The 20,330-nt window shown below is 27.8% G+C and overlaps 2 protein-coding genes across 4 annotated transcripts; one reads left to right on the top strand and one right to left on the bottom strand.

Annotated features, from left to right (window-relative positions):
- Positions 1-1,919: 1,919 nt before the first annotated feature.
- Positions 1,920-18,828, bottom strand: LOC122853343 (F-box/LRR-repeat protein 2-like). Of its 3 annotated transcripts, none has more exons than XM_044153754.1 (4): positions 18,515-18,767; positions 3,333-3,453; positions 2,751-3,238; positions 1,920-2,651 (listed from the first exon to the last, which is right to left on the bottom strand). In XM_044153754.1, the coding sequence occupies exons 1-4, from the start codon at positions 18,665-18,667 to the stop codon at positions 1,965-1,967; spliced, it is 1,449 nt and encodes a 482-aa protein (XP_044009689.1). In that variant the 5' UTR covers positions 18,668-18,767; the 3' UTR covers positions 1,920-1,964. The 3 variants fall into 3 exon arrangements, with proteins under 3 accessions (XP_044009689.1, XP_044009688.1, XP_044009687.1); XM_044153753.1 differs by lacking the exon at positions 18,515-18,767 and adding an exon at positions 3,552-3,833; XM_044153752.1 differs by lacking the exons at positions 1,920-2,651; positions 2,751-3,238; positions 3,333-3,453 and adding exons at positions 16,517-17,527; positions 17,629-18,113; positions 18,208-18,397 and having other exon boundaries at positions 18,515-18,828.
- On the top strand, positions 13,547-15,137 carry LOC122853345 (trafficking protein particle complex subunit 13). The gene is made up of 4 exons (XM_044153755.1): positions 13,547-13,686; positions 13,772-14,374; positions 14,437-14,921; positions 15,002-15,137. Exons 1-4 carry the CDS (start codon positions 13,644-13,646, stop codon positions 15,098-15,100), a joined length of 1,230 nt encoding a protein of 409 aa, XP_044009690.1. The 5' UTR covers positions 13,547-13,643; the 3' UTR covers positions 15,101-15,137.
- Positions 18,829-20,330: the final 1,502 nt, after the last annotated feature.

The following is a 20,330-nucleotide window of genomic DNA, read 5'->3' as shown; positions in this document are numbered from 1 at the left end:
TGGTGTAGTAGCAATTTCAAAGATGAAAGAGTTACACACTCTTGAATTTATTGGCCGTAATAACGTCACTGATTCTTCAATCAAATTGCTAAAAAATTTGAAGAAATTAAAGTTACCAATCAGTAATAAAATTACTGATGTTTCAGTAACGAAAGTTCTTGAAAATTCACCAGGTATGGAAGAGCTCTATGTTGAGGACACAGGTGTAACTGTTGAATTTATTAAAAAAGCAGCAGATATATCGAAAAATCGAAAACGACTTTTGCGTTTATTTTATTCAAGTGTTACATCAACACCTGATATAGAACAATATAAATCACAGTATTTTGATATTCATTTAATCCAACAAGAACAAAAACAAAAAATAACTGAGACCCACGCAAATAGTCCGATCATAGAGAATGTAAGAGTACATTTCTTGTAAAATATACATACACAGGGCAACTCTACCAGAGAAAAAAAAATATATATATGATAAATTATGTAAAAAATTATTTAAAAAAAAATTAAATCAATAATTCCACGGTGTTTTAAATGTATAACAATTATTTTCAATTTGAGTAATTAACCCAACAATAATATTGTATTTGTATATAGAAAAAAATGTTAATTATTAATAATAAAAAAGTTAATACATTAATGTGATAATTAATATTTACCAACTATTAACAACAATTTCTTACTGTTTTATTTTTTTTATATTTTAAGAACTTATTAAAAATCATCATTGATCATTTGATTGGGGTGGATTAAAACTATTTTTTTTTTTTCTGTCTATGATGGGGTTGAGCCATCCTTGTAATTTTTTTTTTATTAAATTTTTTAGGGTGTATGCTAATTAAGATAGAAAAATGGGAATTTTTGAAATGGTCAAAAGGGGCAAGGGGGTGGATTTTAATTGTTTTTAATTTTTTTAATATCAGAAGCTGACGCCTTCTGCGGCAAAAGACAGCGACAAAAGAAATTCAAATTTGTAATTATCGCAATCAAAAAACAATTAAAATCCACCCTCTACCCCCTTTTGACCATTTCAAAAATTTCCATTTTTTTTCCTTAGCTAGCTTTGATCCTAAACAATTTAATAAAAAAAAATTACGAGGATGGATCAACCCTATCATAGTTAAAAAAAATAAAAATAGTTTAAATCCACCCCCTACCCTCTTTTGACCATTTCAAAAATTCCCATTTTTTTTTCTAAACTAGCTTTGATCCTAAAAAATTTAATAAAAAAAAAATTCCGAGGATGGCTCGACCCCATCATAGTCAAGAAAATAAAAATAGTATCAATCCACCCCCTACCCCCCTTTGACAATTTAAAAAATTCTCATTTTTTTTTTTTTAATAAGCTTAGATCCTAGACAATTTAATAAAAAAAAAATTACGACGATAGCTCTATTTCAATAATAATTGATTATAAAAGTTGAGGGTCGGGCCCAAGAAAACCCCTATGTTCCCTGTACTTTAAATTTCTGGACGCTAGCTTAGACGCCAATTTCAGCACCATTTTAATTTTTTGTGTAGAAAAATTAAATGAAAAAAATAAAAAAAAAAAACTATCATCTCCATCATCGTTATTATATAAAAATTAAAATAAAAATAAATTCAATACTTAAAAAAAACCAGAGGTTAACATGTTCATTGTTGTTTATTTATTTTATCGAGTACAACATTATCGTCAAGGTCTATTATTTTGATTGCAAACAGATGGTATTAATGCAGGAACTAATTGTCGATTATTTAACTTGATTTTTTATTATTATTTTTAAAAATCTATAAATGATACAAATTTAATATAAAATTTAATTGTATATAAATTTTTAAAAATTGATAAGACTTGTCATCAATTTATAAAACCATAAAGTTATGCGATTGATTTTTTTTTTTTATTAATCTATGATTATTATATTTAATTAATGGTCTCTAATTTAATTTTTTGGAATCTCACAAAATTTGTGGCTCCCCTCTTAAACTCGTTGGGAGTCACTACCTGGGTGAGCTCTTGCACTGACAGATACAGGTGTTGGTATTCCATTTATTTCTTGATATATATGCAAATCAAAATATGGCGAATCATATCGGAGTATATCTGGCATTGGTGCAACACAGAAGATGAGACGTAGTTTTCGAATTCTTGATATTTCTGCTGCTTTTTTGACTAATTCAACAGTCACATTTGCGCCGTTAACATCCAGAGTGTTCATCTTTGGTGAATTTTCAAGAACTGTTATGACTGATTCATCAGTAATTTTATTGCTGAATGGTATATTGAATTTTATCAAGTTTTTTAGCAATTTGATTGAAGAATCAGTGATGTTATTACATTGGCCATAAAAATTAAGAATCTTTAAATTATTCATCTTTGAAAGTGCTAATACACCATCATCGGTTACCGAGTTACTATATATTTTTAGATGTTTCAAGTTCTTGAAAGTATTGGCAATGCTATACAATGAATTATCTTTGATTACGCATTTTAAAATTTGCAATGACTTGATATCCTCAAACGGTTTTGATGTAGGAAGATAGTGATGAAGTTTCGTAATATGGTTAACATATGAAATTTTCTTGTTCTTCAGATAATCGACTCCATCTTTAGAAAAAACTACACCAGCAAGTTCCATACTTTTCAGGGCCTTCAAGTCATGAACCACCTGCAAGAGAAATTATATATATTATAAATATATTAACAATAAAGAAAATACTTTTTTTCTTTTTTTTTTATATGTAATAAATGTAAAGTTGTAACTTACATCCATGATTAGTTCTGTAAAAATAGGCACGAGTTTCAATTCATCAATCCAATTCAAGATACTTAAATCGGTCAATGTGTCAGCAACGTTTCTCAATGAATTGATTAAAGCAACAGTGGCTAAGCGTGGAAGATCCATCCCTTTTCTATCAATTATAATTGTTAATGATTCTAATTTAGATAGACGTGTAAATGAATTGGCTAATATTGCTTTGTCCATGTTGGTGAATCTCAAGCGAAGTGTTACGAGGTTTGGACAATAATAATTAACAACTGGCACTATGTTACAATTACCATAAGCTGTCAAGTCTAACTTTGTTAAATAACGACCACATTTATTAAGCAGTGATTTTAAAAAACTGTATCCTCCATCACTTGTTGAATATTTAGCCAAACAATTTGGAGACTCATCATATTGCCAATAAATTAATTCAAGTTTTTTGACATTAAACCAAGAATCAACAAGGGCTTCTCCCCATTGTTTGCATACTAAAAAATAAAATAAATACAAATATATCAATATTACTATTAACAAATAATTTTTAAATCAAATAAAATTGATATTGCATTTTTAATATCATACCTAACGCAAGTTTTGGTCTTTCACATGCTGGCAAATACATAAATATTTTAGCCAGGCAGTTATCATTAACACAGTTAATTTTCGTGTTGCTGATCCTCAAAAAATGATCTTGATCACGTAGCTAAAAAGTAAATAACAGATTATTATTATTATTATTGAGAATATTAATGCAATATTCAAACCACGTGCATGTTTTGACTGCAGTTAAATTTTACTCACAATATTACTCGTGGTAGTGAATCGATATGTTTTACCATCATATGTCATCACCAGTATATGTTTTTTTGATGAGGTTTCTTTGTCTGACACAGATAACCTACGTTTTTTCATGACCTCACCCGACTCGTTTATAATGGGGCATTGGTCATCCATTATAATCACTCTAACCAAGTTTTTGTTCAATATTTTTTTATCTTAATATATAATATATTGCAAAAATAATCAAAAAAAACTAGAATTAGCCACGGATTCACTTTCACTTAATGTCACTCACTGAACCCACCTGAGCTCACGAGCTCACCAATCATTTGTAGAATACATGTGATAAAATCACAGCCAACATGTATAGTATTAGCTTAATTATATCTCTGTTCATGGTTTACATGAAATAGCTGTCGCGCCTCTCTTTGGCCGGTTTCATCATATTTAGTATTGCAGTTGCGCAGGAGTCAGGGTACAAAATAAAAAAAAGGTGCGTTCTTTCGTCAATTTTTTGTTGGCGCATCATGACCGCGCATTTGCGCAAAAGCTGAAAAAGCACGTAAGTTTTTAATTGTTTTCAAGTGTGAGTAACGCACACATACATACTTTGAAACTTTTACTTGATTCCTCGACTTCTGCGGAAATGCGTGGTCCACTGAAATATAATAAAACTGGAAGGTGAACTCCAGTGAACTCCTATGCCTAGCCAATGCACGGGGTGTCGTTAGAGATAGCAATATATTGGATGGCTTTCCCTCTCACTCACACATGCGCACATTAAATCTCGTACAGTCAACGTCAAAACAAACTAGTACTACACGATATAAAAGTTACATGGGGGACGTTCCATCACTACCGGCGCAGTAGATGTATAGAGATAATAAACTTAAAAGTAACTATTCAGTAAACAGCCATATTGTATGCCATTTACGTTACAATTGTGAAAAGATAATTATTATTAATAATTAAACAATAATAATTTATTGTTTTGTGCCTATAAAAATACATGAACAAAAAATCATGTCTACCACAACAAAATATCAAAAATTTTCTATGATCACAATCTTGACCTTCCGAGTTTCCGAGTGATTTTTGGAACGTCCCCATTATATTTCAGTACAGTCTCAACCAACTTTAGTTGACGTGACTGTACCGACAAGGACAAAAGCCCATCCATTGAATCTCTCTCTCGGCGACGCTAAGTTCGGCTTCCAGTTTTATTATATTTCAGTGGCGTGGTCCAGCGTGGTCAATGGTCATGATGCGCCAACAAAAAATTGACGAAAGAACGCACCTATTGAGTTATGCGATTGATTTTTTTTTTTTTTATTAATCAATGATTATTATTATATTTAATTAATGGTCTCTAATTTAATTTTTTGGAATCTCACAAGATTTGTGCTTCCCCTCTTAAACTCGTTGGGAGTTACTACCTGGGGGAGCTCTTCCACTGACAGATACAGGTGTTGGTATTCCATTTATTTTTTGATATATATGCAAATCAAAATATAGAGAATCATATCGTTTTATATCTGGCATTAATGCAACACAAAAAATGAGACGTTGTTTTCGAATTCTCGATATTTCTGCTGCTTTTAAATAAACATCAATGACGATTTTATTATGTCGATTTAATAAAAATAGAAAAAAAAGAAAAATTATTGATTGATATATGATAATCCCTATAACTAATTTTTTGTTCAATATGTTTTTATCTCAATATACAATAAGAATAAGATTTTTAAGCTTTATATTTTTAACAAAAAATATTCAAAGACCGGAATTGTTCACAGATTCACTTCTATTACTTGATGTTCTTAAAATCACAGGTGAAAATTCAGTACTGAAGTTGCGCAGGAGTCGGGGTACTAAATAAAAATTCTAAATTAAGCAAGTGTGTGAAAACCTACACTTACAAACAATCTAGAAAAAAAAAAAAAAAGTTTTTAATGTACCACCACTTTGATACCACGTGGTAATGTTTTTACCAAATATGGATGAGCTCAGATGATCGAGTAAACCAAAGTTAAAAAAAATGTAAGTCATTTGATTGAATAAAATATTTTAAGAATAATATGTTTTAATTGAGTTGATATAAAAAAAATTAAGTTCATATTGAAGACAAATTTATTAATAATAATTTCATAATGTTGAATAAATATAACAAAAATTTTTTGATTAGATTTAATATAAAATATTTATTGTGTTAGTTTCGTTTTTTTTTTTTTAAATACTATGCGCAATAATATTTTTGAGAAATAATTATTAATTTAACTCATTGATTATATTTTTTTATTTTTATATGTATCTACATTTAAATTTGGCTTTTTATTGAAATCTAATATGGCGCCCAGTAGATTCCGTAGCGCTACACCGCGGCTTTGAACTCTAAATAAAAAAATTTCCATTCATATATGATAATAAATTTCAGGCATCAGTGCTCGCGCACTCTCTCCAGTATTTTTCAGTCATCTTGCATGTGCAACAAGTGACTACATTTGGTTTTTTTGGCAATACCACGTGGAACTATTAAAGATGGCTGAGCTCAGAATATTGAGTGAGTCAGAGTTTGACAAAATCTTAACGACAACAACTTATGAGATAGCAACATGTTCCTCTGACGAAAAAAATAATAAGGTCAGTCAAAAACTTCTGCAGTGATTAACATGCTTGTAGATTGAATATTATTGTTATTAAATATAAATATTGATTTTTTTTTTTTAGATAAATTATCATGATCATGATGATCTAGATTTGGAAAAAATCTCAGTCGAAAGCTGTAAAAAAAGTGATAAGGTAATAAATATAGCTGCAGTCAAAATATACTCGTAGATTGCATGTTGCATTGTTATTATAAATATAAAAATATATTATTTATTTTTTTTAGATACATTATCATAATGATGATCATACATACGCCAAAAATATAATAATTGACCGAGTTAATGATGATTGCCTAGCTGTAATATTTATGTATTTGCCAATATGTGAAAGACCAAAAGTAGCACTAGGTATGATAATTATAACATATAAATTATTTAGTTATAGTAATTCAATTATATATTTGTAATTAATTTATTATTTTAGTATGCAAAAAATGGCAGAGAGCACTTGATGATTCTTGGTTTAATGTCAAAAAACTTGAATTAATTTATTGGCGATGGGGTGAATATCCAAATTATTTGGCTAAATATCCAACAAGTGATGGAACATTCTGTTTTATAAAGTCACTGCTTAACAAATGTGGTCGTTATTTAACAAAATTAGACTTGACAGCTTATGATAATTGTAACATAGTGCCAGTTATTAATGAATCTTGTCCAAACCTTGTAAAACTTCGCTTGAGATTCAACAACGTTGACAATGAAATATTTTTTAATGCATTCAAATGTTTCCCTAAACTAAAATCATTAACAATTGTATTTCAAAATATGGAACAACAATTCATATCTACTGAATTAATTTATTCATTTCTCAACGTTGCTAATACATTGACTGATCTGATTCTGCTGAATTTTATTGATAGCTGTTTTTATCTCGAGGACTACTGCGCTTTTCCGGCAGAAATTAATTGTGTAAGTTAAATTTTACATTATTACAACAAAAAAAAAAAAAATTGTTATTATTGTTGAACATACTTATTTATAATTGCAGGTGATTCCTGAACTAAAGGCCTTGGAAAGATTTGAATTTGCTGGTATAAATTGTTCACCAACTTTATTAAAGTATCTGACAGATAATAAAGTATTCATCTCTAATTACTACTTTTATTATTGTCTAGAACTTAAACTTTATGGTTCTGCTTTCAACCTTAGTTCTGTTTTTTACACAAAATTAAATTTGTCGCATTACCGAGTTACAGATGATAATTTGTATACTATTGCCAATATGTTTACCGTAAAAGCACTATATATATTTTGTGAATGGGTAACCGATGATGGTGTAGTAGCAATTTCAAAGATGAATAAGTTACACACTCTTGAATTTATTGGCCGTAATAACGTCACTGATTCTTCAATCAGATTGCTAAAAAATTTGAAGAAATTAAAGTTACCAATCAGTAATAAAATTACTGATGTTTCAGTCACGAAAGTTCTTGAAAATTCACCAGATATGGAAGAGCTCTATGTTGAGGACACAGGTGTAACTGTTGAATTTATTAAAAAAGCAGCAGATATATCAAAAAATCGAAAACAACTTTTGCGTTTATTTTATTCGAGTGATACGTTCATACCTGATATAGAACAATATGAATCACGGTATTTTGATATTTATATGATTCAAAAAGAGGAACAAAAAATAACAAGTGACCATGAAAATAGTCTGTTCATAGAGAATGTAAGAGTACATTTCTTGTAAACGTGATTAAAAAAAAATACAAAATCAATTGCATAGCTTCATGGTTTTATAAATTTATAACAGTTTTTTTCATTTGGAAAATTAACCCAACATTAATATTGTACTTGAATTTAAAAATAAAAATGTTAATGAATAATAACAAAAAAGTTAAACCCTGGTTCTTTTTTTTTCCAGACTTTTTACTAAATAATTTATATTTAACAAAAGAAAATGATTTCTAATATTTATTTTCATTCATATATGACTCATCCCTTATACGATCATAAATACAATTAATTTCTTTATTCATAGTTCTTCACTGCAAAGTTTTTTTATATTATGCAATTTTTTCAGGTTGAAAAAAAACAAAAAAGAACATTTTAATCTTTTTTATAAATAAAAATTATTCTTAACATACTGTTGCTCCCAGAAGCCGTGAGCAAAAGATCATTTTCCACAAATAGTACCAGTAAATAGAGTTGCTGAACAATCACTGTAAAATCTATTCCAGCCTCCATATATGGCTGTGGTAAGCATTGAGAAGAGTGTGCATGGCATGCTGGTCTTATTGCACTTGATAAAAAAGTAAGCAATTAAATTTTATATGAAAATGAAAAAAAGACTATTTATTTTAATTATATTAGTAGTTGGGTCTTTTTGTTAGTAAGACAATGATATAAACTGCATGTAAATATTACTTGATGACAACTATTTAATTTTAAATGACAAATAACATCAAAGAGATAGCATTGTAAATATATATTGAAATGAATATTCATTTGGTATACTGCTGTGATAATGTATTTTAATCCACGACAACCAAAACATCAAGTGATTGAAATAATTTTTTTTTCAAGTACATAAAGAATAACCCATCTGCTGTATCAAGACAATTGAATCAATAAAACTGGTTAGTTAGCAAACCAAATGAAACACCATAAAAAAAATCAAGCTGTTTTTCAGTGATACAAAAGTTGATTTAGTCAGACATTATTCAATCATCACTTGTATCCCTTATTTCATTTTTATAAACTGTCATCATTAATATATGCAAATTTATTTTATATTTTATTATTTTTTTTTTTTTATTGTTTATACGAGATTGTCAAAACAATGAGTAAAAAAAAAAAATTCATATCATATAATTCTCATAATAATAAAACAAAAGGTAATTTTATTTTTCTATGACCTCAAATGATTGTCTATTTTTATTTTTAAAACTAATGATCGTTCGATCAAAAAAACAAAATAAAATAATAAAAGAGATGAAAATATTGTTTATTAAAAATATCATCGTCTAGCACGCGCACGTTTTATCAGAGATAAAATTTATTTATAAACAGTTAAAAAAATAAAATTAATAAATTTATTCTTCAAATATAAAAACTAGGTCAGGGCCGACAATAGATATTAAATATTTTCCTGTTTTTCAAGGGTTCAATTACTCTTTATGATTGTAATATATATAGAAAAAAAAAAGTACTCGCATTGCGAAATTAATCTTCTTCTCACAGCCTCTGCGATTCATCCCTTATACAATCATAAATGCATTTCATTCCTTTACTCATATAGCTCCTAAATTTTTTATATTATGCAATTTTTTCAGGTAAAAAAAAAAAATAATAAGAAAATATTAATTTTTGTTATAAATAAAAATTATTCTTAACATACTGTTGCTCCCAGAAGCTGTAAGCAGAAGAGACTTGCAATTTTAATGTAATTATTTCGCAATGCGAGTACTTTTTTTTTTTTTTGTATATTAGTCATAAAGAGTAATTGAACCCTTTGAAAAAAAAAAAATATTTAATACCTATTGTTGGCCCTGACCTAGTTTTTATATTTGAAGAATAAATTTATTAATTTTATTTTTTCAACTCTTTATAAATAAATTTTATCTCTGATAAAACGTGCGCGTGTTAGACGATAATATTTTTAATTAACAATATTTTCATCTCTTTTATTATTTTATTTTGTTTTTTTGATTGAACGATCATTAGCTTTAAAAATAAAAATAGACAATCATTGAGGTCATAGAAAAATAAAATTACCTTTTGTTTTATTATTATGAGAATTATATGATATGATTAGGGGAGTCATATGAATTATATAGGGGGAGTCACTGAGAGTAGTTGTCCCTTTGCAATTAAAAAAAAATATGCATTTTAAATTATAAATATAATGAAATATATAATAATAATAATAAAAAAAAACTATTTACAATAATGATTATAAATATATCGATAAACTTAAAATTATTCCCACCAAGCTACCAACCCCCTCTTTGCCGTTAAAGTTTAAAGCTTTATTAAATTTTATTATCCCCACTAATTTTCCCCTGCTTGAATTTTTTTGTCAACCAATTATCATCTATTCTAATACTATAATAGTTTGTCAATAGATTAATTATACGTATATATATATGTTTTATCAAATATGTGTTTAATTAAAAAAAAAAAAAAAGTCTGACTTTTGGGGAAGTTGGTGGGGCATTTTATTTTTAATTTCTCCACCAACTATCCCCTCAAATACTGAGGGTATAAAAACAAAAATATAACAGATCCTTATTCAGTTATATAAAAATGAATTTAATATTAGTCACAGTTGTAGCAACAGTATTCAGTGTGGTAAGCGTCAATGGGAATCCACGTAGGAAAATTTGGGCTGAAGGAACGGTAACGCACGAGTCAGGACAATCGAATCCCAAAACGAGGGTCATCTGTTTTTTTGATGAACAAAACTGCGGAATTCTTCGAAGTTGGGGATTCAGGACTGACACTGGAGGTAAATAAAAATGATTCTAATTATATACTGGGCATTCAACTTATTTTGTTCTAATCACAATAATTTGTGACTATTATTAATGTTTTTTTTTTTTTGTTTTTTGTTTCAGATGTCAATGTAAAGCTCTATTTTCCAAAGAAGTATATCAATGGCTATGCCGGCGTACACCTTGCAACGACTCTACAAGTATTGAGACCGCTTAATATGGTCTATTATTTCCCTTTCGTCGGTAAGAGATTAATTTTTTTTTTTTTTTTTTTTTCTTGGTTGTTTAACTTTTTTTTATTTATTTACGCCCACTTGCATCGTCGTGTTTTTTTTTAAATTACGAATTTGTTTAGTTTTATCTGAATTCGATTTATTAGTATATCTGTTGCAACTCATGAGTATATAGTTTTTAAATTTTTAAGTATTCGAATTTATAAATTTTTAAGTAGTTTAAAAGACTATCATATGAATCACTTAATTTTGATCCAAATATTATTATTCTGGGTACAGAAGAAAATAAAAATTTTTAATAATGCTATAATTTAATCACATATACATTTTTCACTACATAAATTATATGTATAGGTGTATTTTTAATCTATTTTATTATGCTTACACACTATTACATTGACTTTTGTAAGTAATTTATTATTATTGTATTTTTATTCAATAATATTTAAATAATATTATTAAAAATATGTTACTTTGATTATTTTATGAAGGAAAAAAAAATTAATAAATAAATAATAATTTAATGAATTTAGACAAAACCAATAAAGAGCCTTTAGAATAAAGTCATGTTTTTTTTAGAATAGGAAATAGCTAATAATCTATATTTTTTTACTTACAGCTTCTAACCCGATCTATAATGGTGGTGGTTCAAACTGCCAAGTCAACTCTCCTTCATCAGGAACAACGGGATATCTTTGTAACTATAATGTGACAGTCAATCTGTGGGGTAATGATCCAATAAAACGTGGAACAAAAAAACACATTTATGTTGAAAATGTAAGAGCTTGGCGATGAATGAATCCAGATTGTCGGAAAATTCCTGTTACCATTATTAGCCACAGTGACGGGAACGTCAGTCGATAAAATATGATCTGAGGCAGATGGCTGAAAGAAATCGAATTAGTACGAAATATATATTTCTTACTAATTTCTTAAATATATTAAACATTGTATGAATTTATTCACTGTAAATTTGTTTGAAAATAATTATTCATATTTTCAAACAAATTTACGAGTTAGATTTAAATTCATTCATACAATGATTTGTATAGAACATTGAAGAAATTAGTAAGAAATATATATTTCGTACTAATTTCTGATTTCTACCAGCCATCTGCCTCCAGATCGTATTTTGATAAATCGACTGGACGTTCCTCTCCAGTCACTGTGTGCTTAATAATGGGTAACAATGTAAGAAGAATTTTCCGACAATCTATTGGATTCATTTCATCGCCAAAGCTGTCTTGCATTTTCCATTTTCCATTTTATTTATTTAACTTGAATAAGTTTTTCTTCTATATTAAAAAAAATTTCAACTCTTAATAATTAAATTAAATTAATTATTAAGAGTTGAAATTTTTTTTAATATAGAAGAAAAACTTATTCAAGTTAAATAAATAAAATTCTCTTGGTACAGTTGGCACAGGTCGAGAATTTTTTTAATAAAAGCAACATATTTTATTTACATTTTTTTAATTGATCTCTTCAAATAAAAAAAAGTAAAACTCGTTTTATTTTATTTTTTTCAAGGTTGTTTTTAAGGTTTGAACAAGGTTTTAGACTAAAAATAGTAAAAAAAATTATAATTTATTTTTCCTTGGCTTTTGTTAGTTATTGTCTCTTCATTTATAAATTGGATTTAAGAAATTTTAAAAGTCATTAGAAATTAGGATATATATTTTATATATATATAGTTTACAATTATTTTCTTTATAATCTGTATGGTTTTTTTTTTCTCACAAGCTATTGATAAATTTGTGACAATTTTTATTAATTAAAAAAAAATGACATCTTAATGAATCCAGTATATTAAATTTCGTATTGAAAAAAAAATTAACAGATTGTGATCAACATGATATAGAAGAATAAGGAATAAAAATTAAAAAAATGTAAAAAAAAAAAAACATTGAACAAATGATCTAGAGCCTAGCAAAATCAAATTCACACATGAGCAGTTCAATCGGCTTTCATTTTAACGATAAACACTGTATATAACAAAAAGTTGTGATTAAAATTTATCTTTGTTTTTTAAATTAATTAAAATTGAGTTCTTTTTTTTTTTATTCTATTCTGGTTTTTTGTTTTTGGTGAATTTTATTTTTAAAATAATAAAAAAGTGGATGCCATGAATTAAAAAAAAATACATATAAATTTAATTGTAAAATAAATTAATTTAAAACCACATAAAAAAAATAAATAATTGTAAATTATATTTTTAAAGAGTCAATTCATTTTGTTTAATGATTTTCAAATTGCATGAATTTATATTTGGATGGAAATTTTTCATCTCTTAAATTATAAGCAGCTTTTTTTTTTTTAAATAAATATTATAACTGCTTTTATTTTCTAATCATTTGATGGTTATAGATGAATTTAATTTAGCCTGATTTTTGATTTAATATCATAAAAAAAATTTAGAAATTAAAATGATACCATTCTTAAAATGTCTGAATAATTAAAAAACAAATCTAAAATTATTATTTGCTGTTTTTAAAAACATACATTGATAAACCATGTTATCTCTGAAATTTCAAATTCAAATTATTCCGAAACAAATATGGCGGACTGAATTGGCGGTCACATCTTAAAACTCGCAGCGCCACTGTGCGCTACTGTCAAAATAAAACAATAATAATAATAATAAATAATAAACAACAACAATAAGAAGATATATGTACACAAAATTTATTCTTATTTTTCCATATATTTATTTTGTTCTTATTGACAATTGTTGATTTTGTTTATTGCTACAACAACAAAAAATAAAAAGAAATGGAACCAAAGCCAAAAAGTGATCATTTACTAGCTTTGAAAGGTATGTCAAAAAAAATAAACAAAACAAACTACAATAATAAAATATTTAATAAACAAATGTAAATAATTATTTGTTATTTATTTAGTGATGCGGTTGACAAGACCAACAATTGCAACACCAGTTATTGTAACATCTGATTCATCTGATCTTCCTGGCAACACATTAAACAACGAGTTAAAAAATGATTGTACATCTCTTCAGGGTATGGAAAGTCTAGCAGTTGGTCAATTTATGCTTCTACCTCAAAGTTTTGGAAATATATATCTTGGTGAAATATTTTCAAGTTATCTATGTGTACATAATGGCAGTAATCAAATTGTTAAGTCTATAAATGTCAAAGCAGATTTACAAACAAGTACACAAACAATATCTTTATCAAATAAAAATACAAATATTGAAGAACTTGCACCTGATAGTACTGTAGATGAAGTTATACATCATGAAGTCAAAGAAATTGGTACACATATACTTGTTTGTGAAGTAAATTATACACCAGCTGCACCTGGTGCTTCATCACAATTTTTTAGAAAATTTTTTAAATTTCAAGTTGTTAAACCACTTGATGTTAAAACAAAATTTTATAATGCTGAATCAGATGAAGTTTATCTTGAGGCACAAATTAAAAATTTAACAGCTGGACCAATTTGTTTGGAAAAAGTATCTTTGGAGTCTTCACATTTATTCACTGGTAATTTATTAATAGTAATGTCATTGTATAAGTTGTTAATAAAATTATTAATATTTTTCTAGTGTCAACAACAAATGTTAATAATAAAGGAGAATCAATTTATGGTGATGTTAATGTACTCGATACAAATTGTAGTCGTCAGTATCTTTATTGTCTAAAGCCTCAATCGAGTTTAATGGAAAATCCAAAAATGATGCACAATGCAACACAAATTGGTAAATTGGATATTGTCTGGCGAAGTAATACTGGTGAAAGAGGAAGATTACAAACAAGTCAATTACATAGAATGCCACCTGATTATGGTGATCTCAGAGTTACAGCAAAAAAACTTCCAGATAATATTGAGCCTGAAAGTGTTGTTAGTTTTGACTGTCATATTATAAATACATCTGAAAGAAATATGGATCTATTGATGACTCTAGATGATACTGACAATGAGGCATTTGCTTGGAATGGTAATTTAGAGATAACTACTCTTGGTACTTTAAAACCTGGTGATTCTATTGATGTACCACTTTCTTTTATTCCATTACAAGCTGGTCTTCTTGTAAGTAATTTTCTTTTAAGTAAAAAAAAACATGATTAAACAATTGGCATAATTAATTTAATAATTATTTATTATTTCAGACACTATCTGGATTGAAATTAACAGACACATTTTTAAAACGTGTCTATGAGTATGATGATTGGGCACAATCATTTGTCTTGTATAAATATAACGCTTAGAATCATTTATTAATTTTATTTAAGCATATATTTGAAAATAAAAATTAAAAGGAAAATTGTTAAAAATAAATAAAATTTATATCAAAATGTATTATGAAATTTTATCGTTATTATATAAAATATTATTAATTAAAGTAGCTGGCAAGTTCTGGTGGAGCTGGAAAGAATAAACGTAATTTATTAAAAAAGTATCTAACTCCAAAAAATGATGTTAAAAGTAAAAATGGTTTTGCTAGCACAAATTATGATAAACCAATATCATTAATATCACCACCAAAAAAAAAACCAAGCTCACTTGCTGTACTTTTAACACCATCACCAACTGATGACAATAAAAATCCAATAAAAATTAATGATGCTGGTACATCATCTTCCTGGTTATCAAAAACACGAAAAACACAAAGTTCACTTGCTTTACTTTTATCTGATGATGAGGATGATGAATCAGTTCCATTAACATTAACACCACAACCATTAAAACGAATGAGACATGATGATTCACAGCTATCTTGTCCAATTTGTTCAAATCTTTTTCTCCAGATCAAATTAATCAACATATTGATCTATGTATGCTTGTTACTTGGACATCATACAGAAAAAACAATCACGTCAAATACAAAAACTAAAAATAAAATAAAAAAATCATCTAGTAGTACTAATTCAACAAGTGATAATAAAATTACGAATGTTTTTCCAAGTTCAACAGCAGCTACTTCCTCATCAACATTCATCTCTCCTGGTGTCTCACCAAGTTTTCCATTATTAACAAATGTTTTTAATGATTTTAACTATTTAAAATTAATTAATTAATTAAATACATTTTTAATATCTAATTGTTTAAATTTCTACGCACTTAAAAATAAACAGCAGATGAATTTGTCGTTTTAACAAAAAGTTTTCCTTTAAATCCCCATGCTGATGTAGCCCTAGATGGTAACGACATCACCAGAACTTGATTCAGCCAAATATAAATGAACATAAGTTTTATGAGAATGGGAAATTTCCTTGGTCGAGGTCACACTCACGATTATCAAAAAAATAATTGTTACAAATATAATTTTCAATTGATTTGTTGATTTTATAATATCTAAAATAAATATAAATTTAAAATAATTACTAGCAAAGATTATTAATTAATTTAATAGGTTTATTATTAAATAAATATCTTTTGGCTGGATTGAGAATATTTTCACCTGTTAATGCATTAAATAAAGCTAATATTATTATGAGTACATTACCACGTACCTGGCTACAAGGTGAAACAATTGAAATGATTCATTAAGAATAATTGATGCTTAATGTATATATATTTATTAAAGATAATTTAAAACCTTGTAGGGTAATAGATATAAAGTTAAATTTATAGTTTTTCTTTTTTGGATAGAAATAAATTCAGTACTTGACAAAAAACCAAGGGTTAACTTCTCGATTATTGTTTATTTACTTTTATTTTTAATTCAAATTTTATCGAGTACAATATTATTTCTAAATCTATTATTTTAATTGCAAACAGTTGTTTTAAATACAAACACTATTTGTCGATTATTTAATTTTCTTTTTTTTTTATTATTTTCAAAATTTATATATTATATATGTAAATTTTTGAAAATTGATAACACTTATCATAAATTTATAGAACCATTGAGTTATGCGATTGATTTTTTTTTTTTTTTTAATCTATGATTATTATATTTGATTAATGGTCTTTCATTTTATAATTTGGAGGACTTTTGCTTGCCCCTCTTGAACTCGTTGGGAGTCACTACCTGGGTGAGCTCTTGCACTGACAGGTACAGGTGTTGGTATTCCATTTATTTTTTTATATATATGCAAATAAAAATATAGCGAATCATATCGTTTTATATCTGGCATTAATGCAACACAAAAAATGAGACGTTGTTTTCGCTTTCTTGATATATTTGCTGCTTTTTTGACTAATTCAGCAGTCACATTTGAGCCGTGAACATCCAGCGCATCCATCTTTGGTGAATTTTCAAGAACTGTTATGACTGATTTATCAGTAATTTTATTGCTGTTTGGTAGATTTAATTTTATCAAGTTTTTTAGCAATTTAATTGAAGAATCAGTGATGTTATTACAGCCGTGAAAATTAAGAATCTTTAAATTATTCATCTTTGAAAGTGCTAATACACCATCATCCGTTACCCAGGTACTATATATTTTTAGGAATTTCAAGTTCTTGAAAGAATTGGCAATACTATACAATGAATTATCTTTGATTCGGCATGCTACAATTTGCAATGAGTTCATATCCTCAAACGGTTTTGATTTAGGAAGATAGTGTAGAAGGTCCGTAGTATGGTTAACATATGAAATATTCTTGTCCTTCAGATAATCGGCTCCAACTGTAGAACAAGTTACACCAGCAAGTTCCAAACTTTCCAGGGCCTTTAAGTCACGAACCACCTGCAAGAGAAATTATATATATTATAAATATATGAAGAATAAAAAAAATACTTTTTATTAATTTTTTTTTTTTGTGTAACAAATATAAAGTTGTAACTTACATCCATGATTAGGTCTGTAAAATCAGGACTGACTTTTAATTCATCAACCCAATTTAAGAAACTGAAATCAGTCAATGTGTCAGCAACGTTTCTCAATGAATTGATTAAAGCAACAGTGGGTAAGTATGGAAGAAACTTTTTATTTTGATGTATAATTGTTAATGATTTCAGTTTGGATAGGCGTGTAAATGAATTGGTCAATAGTACTTCGTCCATCTTGGTGAATCTCAAGCGAAGTTTTACGAGGTTTGGACACAATTCATTAACAACTGGTACTATGTTACAATTACCATAAGCTGTCAAGTCTAACTTTGTTAAATAACGACCACATTTATTAAGCAGTGATTTTAAAAAACTGTATCCTCCATCACTTGTTGAATATTTAGCCAAACAATTTGGAGACTCATCATATTGCCAATAAATTAATTCAAGTTTTTTGACATCATACCAAGAATCATCAAGGACATTTTTCCATTTCTTGCATACTAAAAAATAAAATAAATACAAATATATTAATATTACTATTAACAAATAATTTTTAAATCAAATAAAATTGATATTGCATTTTTAATATCATACCCAACGCAAGTTTTGGTCTTTCACATGCTGGCAAATACATAAATATTTTAGCCAGGCATTTATCATTAACACAGTTAATTTTCGTATTGCTTATCCTGTTACATCTTGTCACAAAACTGGTGTTTTTAGCCAGGTAAGCATCCTTACCTAGTGCTGCTTTTTCGACAAAAAAATGATCTTGATCACGTACCTAAAAAAAATAAATAATAGGTTATTATTATTATTATTTTATTATTATTATTATTAAGAACAACAATGCAATATTTAAACTACGTGCATGTTTTGACTGCAGTTATATTTTACTCACAAAATCACTCGTGGTTGTGAATCGATATGTTAAACCTGCAGCTGTACTTATATATACATATTTTTTTGATGAGGTTCCTTTGTCTAACTCAGATAAACTACGTTTTTTCATGACCTCACCCGACTTGTTCATAATGGGGCATTGGTCATCCATTATAATCACTCTAACCAAGTTTTTGTTCAATATGTTTTTATCTTAATATATAATATATATATTTATTATAATGAAAAAGATTAATATTTTGCAAAAATAATAAAAAAAAACTAGAATTAGCCACGGATTCACATTCACTTAATGTTCTGAACTCACCGATTGTTCACAGATGACGGCCGATTATTGGTACATAAATTTTTTTTAAGCTCAGTTAACTGCAATGGTGGACGAAAAAACCGGCCCTAAAATGTCGATCGGTTGATTATTAAAAAAGTTGTGCTGACTTAAATTTAAGCCGGCACAACATCCCTGGTGAAAATATTTCTCCGAATTTTTCTGAATTTCTCCGTGATTACTCCGAATTTCTCCGCGATTACTCCGAATTTCTCCCAAATTGACCCATGCGGAGAAATGAGAGGAAAAATTCTTCCTCGTCGTTGATTTCGGAAGAATTTCTCTGCGGCAAATTTTTTTCTTCACACGTTTCTTCGCGTATTTTTATCGCGGAGAAATATTTCCGAACGTTTCTCCACGCAAGTCAATTCGGAGAAAATTCATAAAAAAATTTCCCCGCGTGCAAGACACGAGGAGATCATTTCTCCGCGGTAAAATTGTTTTCTTTACATGTTTCTCCGCGTATTCTCATCGTGGAGAAATATTTCCGAACGTTTCTTCACCCAAGTCGATTCGGAGAAAATTCGGAAAAAATTTTGATACCTTTCTACACTCATTTCTCCGCATGGGTCAATTTGGGAGAAATTCGGAGTAATCGCTGAGAAATTCAGGAGAAATCGCGGAGAAATATTTTCACCAGGGATTGCATAAAAAATAAAAAAATTAATTAAAAAGTGTTAATAAAAAAAAATATATATATTTACATAGGTAGAATGAAAACACATAAAAAGCACATAATTTTGGGCCATATAACATGTCGATCGGTTGATTATAAAAAATATATAATAGCACACAAATCGCGAGTTGCACTCAAAAATAACATAAAAAGAGCATAAAATTCCAGTGCTATTCATAATCGTTTGTGCCCATATTGGTTTGCTAACTTTTGGGACGTAATTTAATGAGAAATATAGCAATTCTTTGTTATGATTTAAATCCAGCACAAGCAGTCGATTTCACTACTTTCCAGTGGTCCACTCCAACTGATGGAAGTAGATTTATGATATTCACAGAACGTGGAATTTTTTACATAAGATTCAATAATGTCTTGGATGCACAAGTAGCATTATTTAATGAACCACTTGAAATTCAACTTGCCGAAGACATTCTTGCTGATATTGCTGTTGAGGTAAAATAAGTTTGCTAACTTTTGGGACGTCCATGACTTTATTTTGATTTTTTTTTTTTTAACAGCCTCCATATCATCAACCTAATGAAGGGAATCTCGATGTGGATGATCATCCTCCATTGGTAGAGGTAAAACAATTTTTTTTTTTTAAATGTCCAAAGTTTATGTTTGCCAACAGATTGATGATGATTTCGAGATCAAACCTTGGCCTATTCGGGGAATTGATAATGAATTTGCAGTTTTCATTGACTCCTATGAAATCGATGGAAATGATTTTCTTTTTGATCCTGACATCATACGAGGTCAATTTATGCGCATTCTTTGAACTTAAACAGACATTATGGTTTTGCACCGTTAATG

Source organism: Aphidius gifuensis, linkage group LG3 (assembly GCF_014905175.1).
Source record: "Aphidius gifuensis isolate YNYX2018 linkage group LG3, ASM1490517v1, whole genome shotgun sequence".
NCBI classification, from domain to species: domain Eukaryota; kingdom Metazoa; phylum Arthropoda; class Insecta; order Hymenoptera; family Braconidae; genus Aphidius; species Aphidius gifuensis.
The sequence above is the reverse complement of the archived record's forward strand: the minus strand, read 5'-3'. Positions and strand labels throughout refer to the sequence as shown.